Source organism: Delphinapterus leucas, chromosome 10 (genome assembly GCF_059928025.1).
Source record: "Delphinapterus leucas isolate spDelLeu-1000000601 "Yukka" chromosome 10, BTC_Dleu_Yukka2, whole genome shotgun sequence".
Lineage (NCBI taxonomy): Eukaryota > Metazoa > Chordata > Mammalia > Artiodactyla > Monodontidae > Delphinapterus > Delphinapterus leucas.
Window position 1 is genome coordinate 53,418,632 of NC_143138.1, and position 20,700 is coordinate 53,439,331.

The 20,700-nt window shown below is 43.9% G+C and overlaps 1 protein-coding gene and 1 pseudogene across 1 annotated transcript in view; one reads left to right on the top strand and one right to left on the bottom strand.

The window, feature by feature from the left end:
* The window catches only part of FBXL2 (F-box and leucine rich repeat protein 2), a gene marked incomplete at its 5' end in the record, with an annotated part of 49,300 nt that overhangs the window by 16,172 nt on the left and 12,428 nt on the right, over window positions 1–20,700 (top strand). The window contains 8 exons of the mRNA XM_022553938.3: window positions 11,284–11,352; window positions 11,453–11,548; window positions 11,771–11,897; window positions 12,031–12,105; window positions 13,418–13,548; window positions 16,787–16,847; window positions 17,545–17,589; window positions 18,065–18,121. Coding sequence (XP_022409646.2) covers window positions 11,284–11,352; window positions 11,453–11,548; window positions 11,771–11,897; window positions 12,031–12,105; window positions 13,418–13,548; window positions 16,787–16,847; window positions 17,545–17,589; window positions 18,065–18,121 — 661 coding nt within the window. The remainder of the gene's footprint in view (window positions 1–11,283; window positions 11,353–11,452; window positions 11,549–11,770; window positions 11,898–12,030; window positions 12,106–13,417; window positions 13,549–16,786; window positions 16,848–17,544; window positions 17,590–18,064; window positions 18,122–20,700) is intronic.
* LOC115804039 (small nucleolar RNA SNORA11) lies at window positions 2,480–2,554 on the bottom strand (annotated as a pseudogene).

The following is a 20,700-nucleotide window of genomic DNA, read 5'->3' on the forward strand; positions in this document are numbered from 1 at the left end:
TCTTCTTGTCTGATTGCTGTGGCTAGGGCTTCCATTACTATGCTGAATAGAAGTGGTGAGAGCGGGCATCCTGGTTCCAGATTTTAGCAGGAAGACTATCAGCTTTTCACTGTTGAGTATTATATTGGCTGTGGGTTTGTCGTAAATAGCTTTTATTATGTTGAGATATGTTCCTTGTATACCCACTTTGGTAAGAGTTTTGTTTTTAAAAAAATTTATTTATTTATTTATTTATTTTTGGCTGTGTTGGGTCTTTGTTGCTGTGCGCGGGCTTTCTCTAGTTGTGGCAAGCGGGGAGTATTCTTTGTTGCAGTGCGTGGGCTTCTCATTGTGGTGGCTTCTCTCATTGTGGAGCACGGGCTCAAGGCACGTGGGCTTCAGTAGTTGTGGCACGCGGGCTCAATGGTTGTGGCTCACAGGCTCTAGAGCACAGGCTCAGTAGTTGTGGCGCATGGGCTTAGCTGCTCTGCGGCATGTGGGATCTTGGCGGACCAGGGATCGAACCCGTGTCCCCTTCACTGGCAGGCGGATTCTCAACGACTGCACCACCAGGGAAGCCCCTGGTAAGAGTTTTTATCATGAATGGATGTTGAATTTTGTCAAATGCTTTTTCCTCATCTATTGAGATGATCATGTGGTTTTTGATTTTTTTTGTTGTTGTTAATGTGTATTACATTGATTTATTTGCATATGTTGAACCATCCTTGTGAACTTGGGATGAATCCCACTTGGTTGTGGTGTATGATTTTTTGTGTGTGTTGTTAAATTCGGTTTGCTAATATTTTGTTGAGGATTTTTTTCTTTTTTGGTGATACCTTTGTCTGGTTTTGGTATCAGGGTGATGGTGGCTTCATCACAAGTTTTTGGGAGTGTTCCCTCCTCTTAAATCTTTTCAAAGAGTTTGAGAAGAATCGGTATAAATTCTTCTTTGTATGTTTGGTAGAATTTGCCTGTGAAGCCACCTGGTCCTGGACTTTCCTTTGTAGTGAGGTGTTTTTTTTTATTACAGATTCTATTTCAGTCCTAGTGATTGGTCTGTTCAAATTATCTGTTTCTTCTTGATTAAATTTTTATGGGCTGTATGTTTCTAGAAAGTTGTCCATTTCTTCTAGGTTGTCAAATTTGTTGGCATATAATTGTTCATAGTATTCTCTTATGAGTTTTTTGTACTTCTGAAGTGTCAGTCGAGCTTTCTTCTTTTTCATTTGTTATTTTGTTTATTTGAGTTCTCTCTCTTTTCTTCTTGGTGAGCCTGGCCAGAGGTTTGTTAATTTTGTTTACCCATTCAAAGAACCAGCTCTTGGTTTTATTGATTTTTTAATCTATATTTTATTTATTTCCTCCCTGATCTTTATTATTTCCTTCTTTCTGCTGACTTTACGTTTTGTTTGTTCTTCCTTTTCTAATTCTTTTAGGTGGTAGGTTAGGTTGTTTATTTTAGATTTTTCTTGTTTTTTGAGGAAGGCCTGTATCTCTATGAATTTCCCTCTAATAACTGCTTTTCCTGCATCCCACAGATTTTGTGTGGTTGTGTTTTTATTGTCATTTGTCTCAAGGTATTTTAATTTCCTTTTTGATTTCCTCGTTGATCCATTGGTTTTTTAGTAGCATGTTGTTTAGTCTCCATGTAATCATTTTTTTCTCATTTCTTTTCCTGTGGTTGATTTCTTTTCTTTCTTTTTTTTGTTTTTTTGAGGTTAATTTGTGCCTTTATTTGCCAGTATAATTTAACTACAGTTGCCTGCAAACTGTTCTGATCTAAAAAATACATTTTACATCACAATCCAACAAACACACATACATATATAATATGTATACTTAAAAGTGAAAGAAATGTTTTGCCAAAAAGGCCTACCCTGAGTGTTAATTTTTTTTTGAGACTTTTTTAAACGCAGTTTTGGTTTACAACAAAGTTGACAGGAAGGTACAGAAATTCCCCATATACCTAGTCCCCTCACATGCATAGCCATTATCAACAGAGTGGTACTTTTTTAAAAAAAAACAAAACAGGGATGAACTGCATTGACACATCATACCCACCAAAGTCCACAGTTCACCCTAGGGTTCACTTTAATGAAGTGAATAATGTTGCACATTCTATTTTGGACAAAAAGTATAATGACATATATCCATCATTATAATGTCATTCAAAGTATTTTCACTGCTCATAAAAACTTATACGCTTTGTGTATTCATCTCCCCTTTCTCCCAAACTCCTGGAGACTGTTGATCTTTTTATTGTCTCCATAGTTTTGCCTTTTCCAGAACGGCATATAGTTCGAATCTATTGTTCTTTTTTCTTTCTCCTTGAAAAGAGAGGTTCAAAGCCTTTATGTTTATAAGACCACTCGTGACCTGCCCATACATGAACCACGGCTCTAGGTGGCAAACTCCCCCACTAAATACTGTAGCTTTTCTTCCAGTATTGAGCCCTGTCCCACTGGTCCTGCCCAGCAGCCACATGGAGGTGCAGGGGAACACATGTTTGGTATTTGTTCATAGGAAGGCCACAAGTTTTGTGCCCCTTGTCACAATGAAACCTGTGGTCGATTTCTAGTTTCATGCCATTGTGGTCAGAGAAGAGTCTTGAAATAATTTTTTTCTTTTTTTTTTAAGGGTGAGAGGCTTGTCTTTTTTTTTTTTTTAAATATACATTTATTTATTTATTTATGTATTTGGTTGTGTCGGGTCTTGGTTGTGGCGGGCGGACTCCTTAGTTGTGGCTCACCAGCTCCTTAGCTGCGGCACATGGGCTCCTTAGTTGTAGCATGCAAACTCTTAGTTGCGCCACGCATGTGGGATCTAGTTCCTGGACCAGTGATCGAACCCAGGCCCCCTGCATTGGGAGCGTGGAGTCTTAACCACTGCGCCACCAGGGAAGTCCCTTGAAATAATTTCTATACTCTTAAATCTGTTGAGGTTAGTTTTGTGCCTTAGTATGTGGTCAGTCCATATGCACTTGAAAAGAATGTGTTCTGTTTTTTGTTTGTTTGTTTGTTTTTGGATGTAATGTCCTGAAAATATCAATTAAGTCTGTCTGTTCTGTTGTATCATTTAGGACTTCTGTTGCCTTATTGATTTTCTGTCTAGAAGATCTGTCCATTGATATGAGTGGGGTGTTAAAGTCTCCTACTGTTATTGAATTCCTGTCAGTTTCTCCTTTTATGTCTGTTAGTATTTGTTTTATGTATTTGTATGCTCCTATATTAGGTGCATATATGTTGACGAGTGTAAAATCCTCTTCTTGTGTTGGTCCTTTTATCAGCATGGAGTGTCCTTCCTTATTTTTCTTTATAGCCTTTGCTTTAAAGTCTATTTTGTCTGATATGAATATTGTAACTCCCTCTTGCTTGTTATTTCCGTTTGCATGAAATATCTTTTTCCATCCCCTCACTTTTTCTTTTTGTGGTACGTGGGCCTCTCACTGTTGTGGCCTCTCCCGTTGTGGAACACAGGCTCTGGACACGCAGGCTCAGTGACCATGGCTCACGGGCCTAGCCGCTCCGCGGCATGTAGGATCTTCCCGCACTGGGGCACAAACCCGTGTCCCCTGCATCGGCAGGCGAACTCTCAACCACTGCACCACCAGGGAAGCCCATGCTGTCTGCTGTTTTGATTGGGTAATTTCCATTATTCTATCTTCCAGATCACTTATTCTTTCCTCTGCATTATTTATTCTGCCATTCAGTGCCTTTAGCTCAGTTTTCATCTTGGCAAATGAGTTTTCTAATTTTTCTTGGCTCCTCCTCATAGTTTTTAGTTCCTTTTTACAGTAATGTGCATTTCTGTCAGTAGCCTTTCTTGATTCCTTCAGTATTTTCATTTGCTCCTTTTTGAACTCAGTGTCTATTAGACTGAAGAGGTCTGTTTCCTTGTTTGTTCCTTCAGGGGAATTCTCTGGGTCTTTTAACTGGGAATCGTTCCTCTCCTTCATTTTGCTTATATTTCTCTTACTTTGTGAGTTCAGGAGAAACAATTATCTACTGTAGTCACGGAGGGCTGTTTATATGCAGGAGCATCCCTGCATAGCTTGTGTAGGTTCAATATTTTTTTGCTGTGAGGGCTGTTTTTGGTTTGGATGCTTGCTGTCTCTTTTCTCCACATGTGCTGGTTGTTATCCCCTTGATAGGGGGTGTGCAGGTGCATGTTCCATTCATGCTTCCAGGAAGGCAGGGACAGTGCTTGGCTCTTGGTCGCGGGACCCTTGGTGGCAGCGGTGGCGGGCTGCATTCGCTCCTAGGGAGGGGAGGGCAGTGGTTGGCACTGGGTTGTGGTACCCTCAGCGGTGGTCGTGGTTGCTCCCAGGGAGTTGGGGGCAGGAGTTGGTGCCTGGTCACGGGACCCTCTGTGGCAGCGGCGGTCTGCGCCTGCCTCTGGGGTCTGAGATGGCAGTGCGGTGGCTCACACCAGCCCCTGGAGCTCGTGTAGGTGGTGCCCTGCTGCCTGAGGGAGCTCATGGAGAAAGAACCTCCTATGGTGGCCTGCCCTTTGAGTGCTCCCCAACAGTTGTGCCCTGCCTCTCTGGTGGGCCCAGGCCTCCTCCCATACTCCATTGGTTGTGTCTCACCACACCCTAGCCCCCTCAGGGTGTCTCCATGCAGCCAGCCCCAGTCCTCTCCTCCAGATTTGACCTCCGAAGCCTGAGCCTCTGCACCCAGCCTCTCCTGCCCCAGCAGATGAGCGTCTCAGGCCAGGGAGTGCTGCGCGGCACTGACCTTCTGCGCAGGTCTCTCTCCACTTTGCCCTCTGCAAACCAATTGCTGCGTTCTTCTCCAAGGCTCTGAAGCTCCCCCTCTGTCCCAGCTGATCTCAGTGAAGGGACTTCCCAGTGTGTGGAAACCTTTCTTCTTTCACAGCTCCCTCCCAGGGGTGCAGGTCGCGTCTCGATTTTTTCTCTCTTTTATTTTTCTTTTGCCTTACCTAGGTACATGGGGAGTTTCTTGCCTTTTTGGAAGTCTGAGGTCTTCTGCCAGCGTTCAGTAGATGTTCTGTGAGAACTGTTCCACATGTAGATGTATTTGTGGGAGAAGGTGAGCTCCATGTCCTACTCCTCCAACATCTTGATCCAATCTCCCATAATTTCTTTAAATACATTTTCCATCCCCCTCTCTTTCTTTTCTCCTTCCAGAACCCCTATTATGTGTAGGTTGACATGCTTTATATTATCCCATAGATCTCGTATGTTGCTTTCAGTTTTTTTCATTTGTCTTTCTGTCTGCTCTTCTCTTGGGTGATTTCCATTATTCTGTTTTCCAGATCACTTATTTATTCTTCTGTGTCTTTTAGCCTGCTCTCCATTGTTTCTAGATTGGTTTTTCTCAGCAATTGAATTGTCTACTTTTGAGTGGTTCATCTTTATAGTTTCTAGTTCCTTGTTACAGTGACCTTGCTATATATTTGTATTGCTAATCCTTCTTGATTCCTTTGTCTTTTTTATTATCTCCTTTTTGAACTTGGGGTCTAGTAGACATTACTTGTTCTTTCAGGAGATTTCTGTCACTGTTTAATTGGTAGTAGTTCCTCTGCTTTTTCATTTTACTTAACTTTCTTTGTCTCTATGAATTTAGGAGAAACATCTGCTGTGGTTTTGAAGGGCTGTTTTTATGTGGGAGCATCAGTGTGTAGACAGTTTGTGTCCAGTGTTTTTGGTGTGAGGGCTGGTTTTGGTATGGATGCCAGCCACATCTTTCCTCAGAGTGTGCTGGGTGGTATACCCTTGATAGGGTACAAACACAGATAGGGGCTGTGTTTGGTGGTGTAGTGTATTGAGCTTGTGCTGGATGTGAGGCGGGGCTTTCTGTTTGCTGCATCATTGTCACTGCCCTGTCGAGGGCAGGGTCTGCTCCCCGGATGTTGGAGTAGAAGCTCTGAGGGTCGGGCTTGATCAGGCTCCATTGTCCTTGAGGGCATGCCCTGCGCCAAAGGAGCTTATTGCTGAAGCAGGTGAGGCCTGTGTGGTCACAGCAAACCTGTGTACCACCTGTGTAGGCATCGGCAGTCCCGCTCTGAAGCAGCCCAAGGTTGCATCCCTTTCTCTGTTGTGTTTATCCCAGATCTAGCGCAAGGCCATGGTGTGGAGTAGGCTGGGGCTCGGGGCCAGGGCATTGTGGCTGCAGGAACTGAGGTGGCTGTGCTGCCACCTGAGATCTGGGCTGCCTCTGTGGTAGTCTTCTCACGGGACCTGTCTGCCCCAGGTCTAGGGCTAAGCTAGAGGTGGAGCCCTTGGGTGGAGTCAGAGTGCTCTTGCTGGAGAATGAAATGCTGCACCCTGCTGCCCGGGGCCTGTCTGCCTGGGATGCGGCACTTAGCTGCTGCACACGCTCGCTCGTACTGCTCCCCAGTGTGCACACATGCAGGGTCTGCCGCAGCTAGACCCGCTGCCCTGTGTGGATGTTGACAGTGGCCTCTGCCGCTCTGCCTGGATCACACCCTAGGTGTGTGTCTGCATAGCGAGACTGAATCTTTGCCCAGATCTCACACCAGGCTGTGGCGTGGAGTGAGCAGGGCCAAGGTGTTCGCCGCTTCAGGTTGGGAAGTGCAGCAAGGCAGCAGCTGCCAGTGCAAGGCTCTCTCCGCCCTGATTGTCAGCAAGCCAGAACGTGCACACTCCTCACAAGTAGAGACTAGGCTACCCCAGCCCTTCTGTGCCTCAGTGGATTCCCAGCAAGCAAGGGGGCTTGTCTTCTTTTGCAAGACCCCAGGCCTGGGATGCCCAGATGGTGAGTCGACTTGCTCCCTCCCCAGGGCAAGGGCCCACCAGTGTACACTTTCTCTTCCTTTCAGATCCTTCCCAGGGGTGCAGATCCCGACCTGATGCCCTCCCCCTACCCTGTGCCCCCTGCCTTTTTTTTTGTCCTACCCAGTTACATGGAGATTTTTCTTGCAGCTTTGGTTGTTTAGGAGTTGTGCCAGTTTCTAGTTCGTTTTCTGTGAGAATTTTTCCTCATGTAGACGTATTTTTGATGTGTTCATGGGGGGAGATGAGCTCCACATCCTCGTACTCTGCTATCTTGATCCCCCTTCTTCCTACATTGGTTGATGTTTGAATGTTAAACCAACCTTCCACCCTTCAGATAAGTCCCTCTTGAGTTGTCATGTACTGTATTTTTAACATGTTGTTGGATCCTGTTTGCTAAAATTTTGTTAAAATTTTTTACCTCTGTGTTTGTGAGGGATATTGTTCTGTGGTTTACTTTTCTTGTGATATTTTTGTCTGGTTTAGGTATCAAGGTACTACTGGCCTTATAGAATGAGTTGAAATGTGTTTTCTCCTCTTCACTTTTTTTGGAAAAGTTTATGTAGAATTTGTATTGTTTTTCTTAAATGTTTGGTAGAATTCACCTTTGAGGCCAGCTGGGCCTGCATGTTTCTTTTGTGAAAGGGTTTTAACTGCAAATTCTATTTTTCTAATATATATAGAACTGTCCAGGTTTTCTATTCCTTCTTGAGTAAGCTTTGGTGTAGTTTTTACCTTTCAAAGATTTTGTCCATTTCACCTAAGTTCTAGAACTTTTGGCATAAAGTTGTGAGTAATACCCTCTTACTATCATTTTAATATCTGTAACATCTGTAGTGAAAGCTCCTCTCTTTATTCTTGATTTGGGTAATTTTGTTTGTTTGGTTTTTTGTTTTTACTCTATGAAAGTAGTTGCCACGTCTAATAAAAATCACAATGGTTGTATAGTACCTATTGCAATATATATATTCTTTGAATTTTTTACTGACATTGATACCAATTTTTAAAGAGTAAAGATGAGTAAATTTCTCTGATATTGGTAATTTTTGTCTTTTTTTCCTGGTCAGTCTACCTAGGGGTTTATTAATTTTATTGATATTCTCAAAGAACCAGCTTTGGATGTCATTGATTTTTTTCATTTTTTTTTTGTTTTCTACTTCATTGATTTCTTCTCTGGTCTCTATTATTTACTTTATTTTGGGTTTCATGTCTTCTTTTTTCTAGTTTCTTAATGTGGAAGCTCCTTCTTGTAACATATATATATATATTTTAAAATTAATTATTTTTGGCTGCATTGGGTCTTCATTGCTGCGCACAGGCTTTTCTCTAGTTGCAGCGAGTGGGGGCTACTCTTCATTGCAGTGCATGTGCTTCTCACTGCGGTGGCTTCTCTGGTGGAGCACGGGCTCTAGGTGCACACACTTCAGTAGTTATGGTGTGTGGGCTCAGTAGTTGTGGCTTGCAGGCTCTAGAGCACAGGCTTAGTAGTTGTGCATGGGCTTAGTTGCTCCACAGCATGTGGGATCTTCCTGGACCAGGGCTCAAACCCGTGTCCCCTGCATTGGCAGGTGGACTCTCAACGACTGCACCACCAGGGAAGCCCATAGGTTGAGTATTTTTTATGATTACATTTTATGTCTTTTTTTTTTTTTGCGTAGTAGCTATAACTCATTATTTTGTAATCTTAGTGGTTATTTTTGAGTTTATATTATAGATTTTAAAGTGATTTTAGTCAATCCTAAAATTATATTACATCTTACTTCCATTTTCCTTTGCTCAGCCTTCATGCTGTTATTGCCATACACTTTAAAATTCCAAATATGGTATGAAATCCACACTAGATTGTTAGTATTTTTGTTTTAATAGTCAATTATTATTTTTTTATTATTATTTTTTGCGGTATGCGGGCCTCTCACTGTTGTGGCCTCTCCCGTTGCGGAGCACAGGCTCCGGATGCGCAGGCTCAGTGGTCATGGCTCACGGGCCCAGCCACTCTGCGGCATGTGGGATCTTCCCGGACTGGGGCACGAACCCGTGTCCCCTGCATCGGCAGGCGGACTCTCAACCACTGCGCCACCAGGGAAGCCCAACAGTCAATTATTTTTAAAGAGATTTAAATAATTAAAAAATTGGCTCTCTATACTCAAGTGGTTACTATTTCCAGTATCCTTCATTTCTTTGTGTAGACACAAATTTTCTTATGTCATTTTTTTTTCTGCTTGGAGAATGTTCTTAAAGATTTCTTGCACTGCATATCTGATGAATTTTTCAGCACTTATGCCTGAAAAAAATCTTTATTTTCCCTTCAGTTTTGAAAAATATTTTTGCTGAATATAGAATTCTGTATTGACAGTTTTTTGTTTTCAGTATTTTAAAGATGCTACTCCTCTGTTTTCTTTTTTGTTATCAGTGAGAAATCTTCTATCACCCTTATTTTATTCCTCTGTATTAGGCATATCTTTTTTCTCTGGGTGCTTTTAATGTTTTTTCTGTCACTGGTTTTGACCAATTTGGTTAAGCTGTACCTTGGTGGATTTTCCTTCATGTTTCTTGTGCTTGGAATTTTTTGAGTTTCTTGGACTTGTAGGTTTATAACTGTCTTGTCATAAAACTTTTGACCTTTATTTCTTCAGATTTCCCCCCCCCCCCCGCCCCACTCTTCCATTCTTTAGGGACTCCACTTGCATGTTCATTAGGTTGTTTGAAGCTGTCCCACAGTTCTTTCATGCTCTGTTCTTTTTTTCTTGTTTTCTTTCCATATTTCATTTTGGATACTTTCTCCTGCTGTGTCTTTAAGTTCACTAATCTTTTCTTCCTCAATGTCTCATCTGCTGTTAATCCCATCCAGTAAATTTTCATCTCAGCCATTGTGGTTCTCATATTTAAAAGTTTAATTTGTATCTTTGTATATCTTTCATGTCTCTATATAACGTGTTTAATAAACATAACATGTTTAATAAACATGAGATGTTTAATGTAACATCTTCACTCTAGCTTCATAGAACTGTATTCTACAGAACATAGTTATGATAACTTTTAATGCCTTTGTCTGCTATTTCTAGTTTCTGGGTCAGCTTTGATAGATTGAATTTCCTCCTCATTATGGATATATTTTTCCCTCTTCTTTGAATGGGTGGTAATTTTTTGTTCAGTGCCAGACATTGTGAATGTTACTTTGGGTGCAGAATATTTTTGTATTCCTATAAATATACTTGAGTTTTGTTCTGAGATGCAGTTGAGTTACTTGGACATAGTTCCTTTGAGATCTTTTTTTTTTTTTAATTTGTTGGGTTGGACCAAAGCAGTGGTTAGTCTAGGGATAATTGTACTCCACTCCTGAAGCAAGACGCTTCTCAGTACTCTACCCAGTGCCCCACAAATTATGACATTTTTCACTGTTGTCTGGTGGGAATGGGTACTTACTATTCATGGCCCTGGGTGAGCTCTGGCTGCTCTCCCCTCTAATGCTGCTTGTTGAGTCTTTCCCTGGCTTTAGGTAACTTCCTCACATGCACACTCTGACTAGTACTCTACTGAATTCCTGAGGGGAACGCTCTGCAGATCTCTGACATTTTCTCCATTCTTGTACTCTTCTCTGATACCTCTGATTGCCTTGCTCAGACTTTTGGCTCCATATCCTCAGCTCAGGGAGTCCACCAGGCTCCAGCTGAGTTCCCTTTCCCTGTACCGTAGCAGAGCGGAAGTAACAGGTAAGAGTGACATCTGGTTTGAGGCCAGGTTTTGGAGACTTAGGGGTATGCATGGAAGCATCAGGATTCAATCCTATAAGATACTGCAGAAGCCATATTTCAGGAAAATGCAGATGACCTGAGCCAGTCCTTGCTGAATATGTTAAGGAATAAGTGGTGAGTAAGGGGTGTTTAATTTTCTGCTCTGGCCTTGCTGCCAGCCCACAAATCATTGAGGACATCACCCTTCATGGCTCAGTGTCCTCACCAGTAAATGATGGTTCCTGGTACTGATCAATTACTGACCCTATCGGTGGCCGGAGATGGCTTCTCCAGAAGGGCCCTGGGGTAACCAGGTGACAGCATGGCACAAGACTCAAGCCCCCTTGCTGCCAGCTGATTTTTCTACAGAGGAGAAGGAACAGGGAGCCAGACCTCTACTCTCAGATGACCGCCAAAATCTGAGTGAAGAAGAGTTTCAACTGATATGTAGTCAGTCTAGGGCTTTGCTTTCCAAAGTGGTGTCCCCAGAGTAGCAGCACTAGTATCGCTTGGGAGCTTCTTAGAAATGCAGACCACCAAGCAATTTGCCTGGATCTACCATCAGATTCTGCACTATGAGAAGAACCTCAGTTGTTACACGTGCTCATCAGAGTTTGAAGAACACTGGTAGCTGTAGTCAACAATTATATATTATACACTTAAAAACTTGTTAAGAGGGTAGATCTCACGTTAAGTATCCTTTCCACAATAAAATAAAATTTTGAAGAGCATTGTTCTAAATGTAAATGGTTATACATGCCCTCTAGTGGCTGCCTAGCAACTTGCAGGGAGTTTTAAAATGTTTTCTCATTTTAGGACCTTTGCACAGAACTGCAGAAACATTGAACATTTAAACCTCAATGGGTGCACAAAAATCACTGACAGGTAAGTAGTGGAAATTACTTTGGTGACTGGTTGGCTGTGGGAAGAGTGAGGGGAGAGAAAGGGGGTTGAAAATACCTTTAGTGCATCTGATTTTTTTCAGCACGTGTTACAGCCTTAGCAGATTCTGTTCCAAGCTGAAACATCTGGATCTGACTTCCTGTGTGTCCATTACAAACAGCTCCTTAAAGGGGATCAGGTAAGAGTACCTGTTGTTAGCGGTCATGAGAAATACCCAAAGCTCTGAGCATTTTGGTGTGTCTGAAACCTTTCTCACGGTCCCGTTGGAGCAGGAAGTGGGCGACTCGGGTTACAGAGGTCTCTCTCCCCTGAACTGCTTGTGGGCTGCTAAGCTCAGAGCTGGTCCTAAAGCCTCCGTGGGATGGACTGCACATGTGTGGCTTTGCTTCCTGTTCTCCAGCGAGGGCTGTCGGCACCTGGAGTACCTGAACCTGTCATGGTGTGATCAGATCACGAAGGATGGCATCGAGGCCCTGGTGCGGGGTTGTCGCGGCCTGAGAGCCCTGCTGCTGAGGGGCTGCACGCAGGTACCGGGAGTCCTCACGGCCTGGCTTGTCTAACGTGTATCTAATGTTAGGTGTGTGCACGTGATTATGGAACCTGTGCCCCACTGTCCCCTCACCTGGTTCCATCTCTTTTTTGTTTTCTCCATTCACTCAGCTAGAAGACGAAGCTCTGAAACACATTCAGAATTACTGCCATGAGCTTGTGAGCCTCAACCTACAGTCCTGCTCAGTAAGTAACATGCCTTTTACGTGAGCTCCCTCCTGTTCCTGTTCCCTCCGTCAGGAACCTGCTGGGGCCCTGCTGGGAAGCAGCCCAGGCAGGTGGGAGGATTGCCACACCCTTATGTCACATCCTGTGTCCTTATGTGATCTCCCAGTTTCCCACAGGATGGAAGAACAGCAATCTAAACAAAAAGGCCAATACAAAGCCATGGGCACTTCCCCTAAAAACAGCATAGATCAGGGTCTTGGTTTATTTTAAGACATCAGGAATGCTGTGAACTAGTCACTAACCTAAACAGTTCCTGGTAAGGTCTCAGTGTCTTGTCTTTACTTATAAACTGGGGGTGATGACACCTCTCATGGTGTCTCAGTGGATAAAATGAAATAACAGATATGAAAGTGCTTTGAAATATAAAGGGCATATTCAAGAGCAAGGTGTGATTTTCATCAGTGCATTATTAGCCTGTGAAGGATGATTTTTCTTCACTGCCATTGTAAATATTGGTAATTGGAGAGGGTGCTTGCTATGGCCAACTGGGTTTCTCAAGGAGAATGTCAATTTTGAGGAAAGTAAGAGAAATCCCTTGTATTTGGCATTTAGTAAATGAATCATAAACCTAAGGTCCCTAATGGTGGGAGGTAAAGCAGAAACTATCTTCTGGGCAAATATTGACCTTATGGGGCTGCACTGTTCAAAAATAGGACCTTGAATTGCATGTAGGGTAGCACTGGCAGGTGGCTTGAAGTATGATATAAATGTATCTGTTTATTTCTGCATAAATCAGCATATTCAAATAAAGATTAATTTGAATCTTCATGGCTAAATTCATAGAATTCTAAGCCATTTATTAATAATTTAGTGATTTACTTAATTTTGCTATTTTCTAAAACATTTCAGACAACATAAAAATACATGTATATGATTTATATAGTAGATATCTAAAGCATTAATATGTAGAAACTCAACCAAAAATTAATGTCACTTAAGCAAGTCTCATGAGCTGTTCATTAAATCTGATTTTTAACACAAGTTTATGAATATTTCCTGAAAAAAAAAATCAAACGATTCTGGGTAGAAAAATGGAATTTAAAAATTTTACTCTCCATTAGTAATGCTTGAATATTTTAAAGCTGTTCAGAAATAACATAAATATCTGTCTTCCCTGTACTTCACCTTATTTTGATTAAATTATCAGGATAAAATGCTAGTAACTGGCAACCTAAACTAGTTGACTAACAGGGGACTCCATTTGTCTGCGGCTCCCATTTCACTGTTGCCCGTGCCTTCTGATTTTCCTTTCTGCTTTGGTTCTCCCCAGCGCGTTACGGATGAAGGCGTGGTGCAGATTTGCAGGGGCTGCCACCGGCTGCAGGCCCTCTGCCTGTCTGGCTGCGGCAACCTCACGGATGCCTCCCTCACAGCCCTAGCCTTGAACTGCCCAAGACTTCAGTGAGTGCACCACGCTTTCAGCTTTGCCACTCAGAGCTTGGGGCTGACTGGGAGGGCTTCCTGCAGGAGGAGAAAGGCCTGGCAGTGGGTTGAGGCGGAGGCAGTGGTTGTGTTGTTGGCTTTTGTCAGATGTATTGGGGTGGGACACTGTAATCTAGTTCATTTAAGGATGTGTGGAGAGTCCCACACTGTCCACCACCAGGGAATCTGAGCCTTAGTTTCCTGATGGACTTCACTCATGTGCCCACCTGATTTGCCTCGCCCTGGTATTACTTTTTTTTTTTAACATCTTTATTGGAGTATAATTGCTTTACAATGGTGTGTTTGTTTCTGCTTTATAACAAAGTGAATCAGCTATACATATACATATATCCCCATATCTCCTCCCTCTTGCGTCTTCCTCCCACCCTCCCTATCCCACCTCTAGGTGGTCACAAAGCACTGAGCTAATCTCCCTGTGCTATGCGGCTGTTTCCCACTAGCTATCTCTATTACATTTGGTAGTGTATATATGTCCATGCCACTCTCTCACTTCGTCCCAGGTTACCCTTCCCCCTCCCCGTGTCCTCAAGTCTACTGCGTCTTTATTCCTGTCCTGCCCCTAGGTTCTTCAGAACCATTTTCTTTTTTTTAGATTCCATATATATGTGTTAGCATACGATATTTGTTTTTCTTTCTGACTGACGTTTCACTCTGTATGACAGTCTCTAGGTCCATCCACCTCACTACAAATAACTCAGTTTTGTTTTGTTTTATGGCTGAGTAATATTCCATTGTATATATGTGCCACATCTTCTTTATCCATTCATCTGTTGATGGACACTTAGGTTGCTTCCATGTCTTGGCTATTGTAAATAGAGCTGCAATGAACATGGTGGTACATGACTCTTTTTGAATTATGGTTTTCTCAGGGTATATGCCCAGTAGTGGGATTGCTGGGTTGTATGGTAGTTCTATTTTTAGTTGTTCTTTTTTTTAATTTTTGGCTGCACTGGATCTTTGTTGCTGCATGCGGGCTTTCTCTGGTTGTGGCGAGCAGGGGCTACTCTTCGTTGCAGTGCGCGGGCTTCTCATTGCAGTGGCTTCTCTTGTTGCGGAGCACAGGCTCTAGGCGCACGGGCTTCATTAGTTATGGCTCGCGGGCTCTAGAGCACAGGCTCAGTAGTTGTGGTGCACAGGCTTAGTTGCTCCATGGCATGTGGGATCTCCCCGGACCAGGGCTCGAACCCGTCCCCTGCATTGGCAGGCAGATTCTTAACCACTGTGCCACCAGGGAATCCCCCATTTGTTTTTGTTTTTATTTCCATTTCTCTAGGCGGTGGGTCAAAAAGGATCTTGCTGTGATTTATGTCATAGAGTGTTCTGCCTATGTTTTCCTCTAAGAGTTTTATAGTGTCTGGCCTTACATTTAGGTCTCTAATCCATTTTGAGTTTATTTTTGTGTATGGTGTTAGGGAGTATTCTAATTTCATTCTTTTACATGTAGCTGTCCAGTTTTCCCAGCACCACTTATTGAAGAGGCTATCTTTTCTCCATTGTATATTCTTGCCTCCTTTATATAAAAATAAGGTGACCGTATGTGTGTGGGTTTATCTCTGGGCTTTCTATCCTGTTCCATTGATCTATATTTCTGTTATTGTGCCAGTACCATACTATCTTGATTACTATAGCTTTGTAGTATAGTCTGAAGTCAGGGAGCCTGATTCCTCCAGCTCCGTTTTTCGTTCTCAAGATTGTTTTGGCTATTTGTTGCCCTGATATTACTTTGACATGTGAGCAGACAGATAGCCTCATGTCCAAATGGCACCAGGTTCTCCTCTAAACCAGCTGCTAAATGGACAGAAGGAGGAAAAATCACAGCCACCTTATTTATCATTTTTCCCTAGCAAGAAGAAAAGTTTTAACAAATAATGATTTATTTTCTGATTCTCCATGTAATATTGTGAATATTAAAACTTTAATAATGGCACCAAAATACTAATCATGCTTAACATCAGTTGAACTCATATATGTTCCAGGCTCTTTGTTAGCACTTTCACAAGCATTGTCTCACTTAGTCCTCACTGCATTGCTAGGAGGTGTAGGTACTGTATTCTCACTTGTTTTGCAGAGGAGAAACTGAGACTCAGTGAAAAGCACATGGGGCTTCCCTGGTGGTGCAGTGGTTGAGAGTCTGCCTGCCGATGCAGGGGACACGGGTTCGTGCCCCGGTCTGGGAAGATCCCACATGCCGCGGAGCGGCTGGGCCCGTGAGCCATGGCCGCTCAGCCTGCAGGTTCAGAGCCTGTGCTCCACAACGGGAGAGGCCACAACAGTGAGAGGCACGCGTACCGCAAAAAAAAAAAAAAGAAAAGCACATAATTTATCCTGGGTCACATGACAAGTAAGAAGTAAAACTAGAATTTGAACTTGTAGAGTTTGATTTTAGAACCAGCAACCTTAACCCCTACAAAAGAGGCAGAAAAAAGATACTTGTTTTGTTACTCTTTACTTATCAGTGAAACTGATCCATTTCTCATACACCAGTTAGATATCTTTTTTTTTTTTTTCCTTTGGCTGCACCATATGGCATGCAGGATCTTAGTTCCCTGGCTGAGGATCGAACCCATGACCCCTGCAGTGGAAGCGTGGAGTCCTAACCACTGGACTGCCAAAGAAGTACCCCCCCTGCCCCCCCCCCCTTTATTTTGGTTATACCTTCTGAGGATTGTCTTATTTTGCCTTTTCCCCGTTTTTCTTACTGTTGAATTAGGGAAGATTCTAGAGAATTTTGATGTTTCTGCATGGTAGAAGGAATATAGGTGGTCAAAACTGGTCAGAAAGGAGGTCAAAATTATTGCTATAAGGGAGTAATTTAACTTAAAAATATTATTTAAGCATCCATCCCTGTTAAGCATGGATGTTTTCATTGGCTGTGAATTTTTAAAATTTCCTTTAGGGTGACTGGGAATTTCAATAAATGCAGTATATCAAGATGATTTTGTTGGGCGAAAGTACATTTTAATTGTTTAGAAGTCAACACATATTAGAATAATATCTAAAAACAGCAACCATGTGCTGGTATTGTGGGAAGATTCCTGGATTTACTGACCAAGTTTGGGATGGGACTTTGGGCAGGTCACATTCCTCCTGAGCCTCATTTTTGTGTCAGAGTGGAATAAACTCAAGAGCATTGTAAAGTACGCTTTTCTGTTGTTAACCAGTCGCCACTTTGTCTTCTGTGCACTCCTTATCCCAGGATCTTGGAGGCTGCCCGATGTTCCCATTTGACTGATGCAGGCTTTACACTTTTAGCTCGGGTAAGACAGAGGTTTTACAAAATCAAACTCTAATTCACCTCCCTAGTCAAAGTGAATTGGAGTGGTCTTGGAGTGTGCAAAAAACTACCTTCAGAAATGACAGGCACCAAGTAGAATAGAGTCCTTGTGGGGGGGTGTTCTGAATTTTCCCCAGCAGGCTGGAAAGCTAGGCAGGTCCTGTACCAGGCGTGGACCTCACTCTCAATTGGTCAGGTGGGACCCCAATGAGAAGGGCCTCCTCCCTGCCAGGAGATGCCCTTCCTCACATAGACCCCGACTCAGCCTCTCAGTAGCATCCCTCAGCTGGACTGGGCTCTGCCTCTGCCCTCTCTTTCCACACTGCCCTGCCAGTGCCAACCACTGTGGGGCCCCTATGGCCTGCTGCCCAGAACCCATGTCCTCCTGGGGATGCTGATACACTCTTCCTCCTACCCCAGCCCTCCACCATCCCCACCGTGGCTGAGCGCCCACCCCCACGACCTCCCAGAGCCCATTCCATGGCTAAAATCTCTGTGCTGATACCTGTGAGCCACTGGGAAGGTGCAGACAACTGCCTTTCCAGGATGAGAGAAGGAAATGCAGCCCTAATGCCCATTTCCAAAGTGAATATGATTCAGAGGGCACCTGCTCAAAAGTGCTGGCTCACTGGGTCACCTTCGGAATGGGGTGTCTTATGGACTCTTATGGACTTTTTCAGAATTGTCATGACCTGGAGAAGATGGATCTCGAAGAATGCATCTTGGTGAGTGGACTCCTGACAGCTCTGCAGGGCGCCCCTCAGCCACTGACAGGCGTAACCAGAGACGCCAACTGGCCATTGTCTGGACCCTCCTTGCCCCAGCATAGGTGTAAGGGCTTGGGAACCTGTGAGGGCCACAGGAGGGGGATGCATAAACTTTGGGCTGTTCTCAGTCATCAGTTACAGCCAAGTTCAGGATAGCACCATCTTTTGCCAAACATTAAGAAAACAAAAGGACTCATTTTCACAAAACTTAAGGGAGAAATAAGCTTGCATGTCCAGTGATGAGGTGACTCTACAGAGAAGAATCTTGGGGGACCCTCTTTGTCCCTTTGTCCCTCGGGCTCCCAGCCCAAGTGTGCTTGAGATGAGTTTTTAATTCTCTTTTGCACCTTTTGATTCTTGTATTCAGGAGAAGCAGGATTAGGTGTTAAGTTCTGGTGTAGAAGCCACACTGACACCACGTGTTTCTCTCCAGATAACCGACAGCACACTCATCCAGCTCTCCATTCACTGTCCTAAACTGCAAGCCCTGGTGAGTCTGAGCTTTTTGTTACGTTACTTACCTCTTAGGGATGAAAGAACCCCCGTACTACAGCAAGAGCTTTCCTTTCCATAGGGTGTCATCATTCTTGGTTTCAAAGGTCTGTGCGTTGGGCTCACTTGGGAGGCAGGGTATCTAAATGTCACTGCTTTCATTTTAGGGTGTGAACCTAATACAGGGACCAGCGTCCTTACTCAAATTCATGTTCATCATGTCGGGTATAGTGAAAGTTAGCACGGTTAAAATGAGGCCATCCTTATGTTACATTTCATATCTGCTCAAATATCTATGGGGGGGATTAGAATATACTGAAAGATCTAGAATGAGCAATGAAAAGTGTCATTGACACTCTCAGCCATGCAGACGTCGCATGCACGTTTCCCATCCGGCTGCTGGATGTGAAGCAGGGGTGGAGTCCCCATTTGGCTGCCTGCTCCCACCAGATACACTGACTCACTGAATCCCAACACAGCCCTGTGATGCGAGCACCATGGATATCCCTATTTTATCAGTGAGGAAGCTGAGGCTCAGAGCGGTTAAGAAGCTTGCCCAGATTTACACAACTGCCCAAAGGACCCAGATCTCGTGGCTTCCGTAGGGTCTGGTCTTTCCACTGCCCTGAGATACACGACAGATTTTTAAGCCAGCTCTCTCTATCCCCTTTGAACTTGCTCTGTCAGCAAGGGCTAGGATTTTATAACATCATTAGAGCTCCATTTGGCCTTGAGTTACTCTCCCCACCAGTTTTCCTTATTTCCACATTCCTTCTGGATGCTTCTCCCTCAGGCACAAGTGTGCTGGGCTTTGGACAGCTCTGGGACTTTGAGTTTGGTGTCAGATTTCAGAGATAGTCAGAAACCAACCTGTTTCCAGATTCTCTGCTGAAACTGTTTCCCCCTACACACCTGCAGATAATTTTGTCGTTCTAATGTCTTTACTCCCAAATTAGTTCTGATCTGGTTTTATAATTGATAGAACCAGTTGTCTGATGGGCTTTCTCCACCCCTTGTCCCCGTGTCCCTGAGATGGCCTGCTTCTCAGAGGTGTGGGGAAGGTTAGGAGCCCTGTGCTTTGTTTCCTGTTTTAACCCCCCTCCTCCCTGTTGCCCAAGGGCTCTCTCCCCAACTCGGAGATACCCTGGACTTGGACTCCCACCCCTTGGGCAGTGTCGTCTCTTGTGTGCACGGGACAAGGCCTTCCACCAGCTCCCTAACTCCTGCTTCCTCAGGAGTGCAGGCCCACCTCAGCGACGGGTCAGGAAATGTCTTCCAAATAGTGTTCTCCCCAGCGGGGATCCTGGTGACTGAAATCTTCTCCATCTTCCCCGATATTCATACAAGCTACTTCCAGAAAGGGGGCTTAGAGTAAAAGATAAACTATAATAAAACCCAGAAGTCCAAGATAAGAGCCTCAGATGAAAATAAAAAAGAAAAATACCTGGAGGATTATTAGCAGAAAAGCAGGGAAACAGTTGCAGTTGAAATCTAAACTTAGCTTTGGAGATGCCTAGTAGCCCACACAGAAAAGGGAAATGCTGTGGATTAAATCTGATTATATTCATCAAATTCACTCTACAAACACCTCTTGAGGAGCACTACATGCCGGGCACTGTTCTAGGCACTGGAGAGTGAAAAGATCATTCATCAGAAGAGACAGACTTTATCGTCACTCAGAAATTGCACAGCAGTGTGTGTCTGGATCCTTGTTAACGGATACTCCAGGGGCTCTCCCTGCTACGGACATGGTAGCAGCGCCTCTGTCAGCCCCCAGGTAGAGCCAAGGGTGAGTGGAAGCTCAGGGTTGTTGGACGTGCGTTTCTGCCGCTGCAGGTCTCACAGCACAGATGCACAGTCTTGGTGCGGGGCAGCCCAGGTGCGCCTGGGACACGCGCATAGGAGCAGCCGGTCCCCACCTCCCTGGGGGAGGGCCAGAGCTCTCCATGCTGGAGCCTGGGGTCCACCCCAGGGAGTCCTCCCCCAGCCTGGGGAGCTCAGAGGAGCCAATGCTATTGGGGCAAAGCTCCATAGATTCAGAATTTTGAAATCTGGTTTTTAGCTTTTACTAAAGGTCTGCAAGCAGGAAGAAATGAGGGAAGTGACCACTAGCCCTGAGCCAGGTAACTATCACACCTCATTTGCTAAACTTCAGTTCCCCGGTTCTTCTTTACATGTGAAGGAGGCAAGTGTGCACATACCCCCACCCCTTCCAGGAACTGCTCTGTGATCCTCAAGGGAGGAAGGGCCTTGTACTCTCACAAAAACCAAATCTAGAAGGCCATTTTGAAAGGGAAACTCATCATGTTTCTTTGAAAATAAGTCAAATATACAGTTGCAAACAAGGGGAACTCCAGATTCAAAAGAACACAGAGGAGTTTATGAAGTTTGTTCAAAGGAGGTTAAGGATCCTCTTTGTTACTTTAGTTTGTGGGATGTCATCAGCAGGTTCTGTTGATAACTGGGGGGCTGGTTTCCTCTTCAGTACCGGAGCCGGTTTTTTTTGACTTTTAAAATATTAATGCAGCTCATTGGTCCTAGAAGCTATCTAAGAATTTTAGCTATTATATTAAAGAA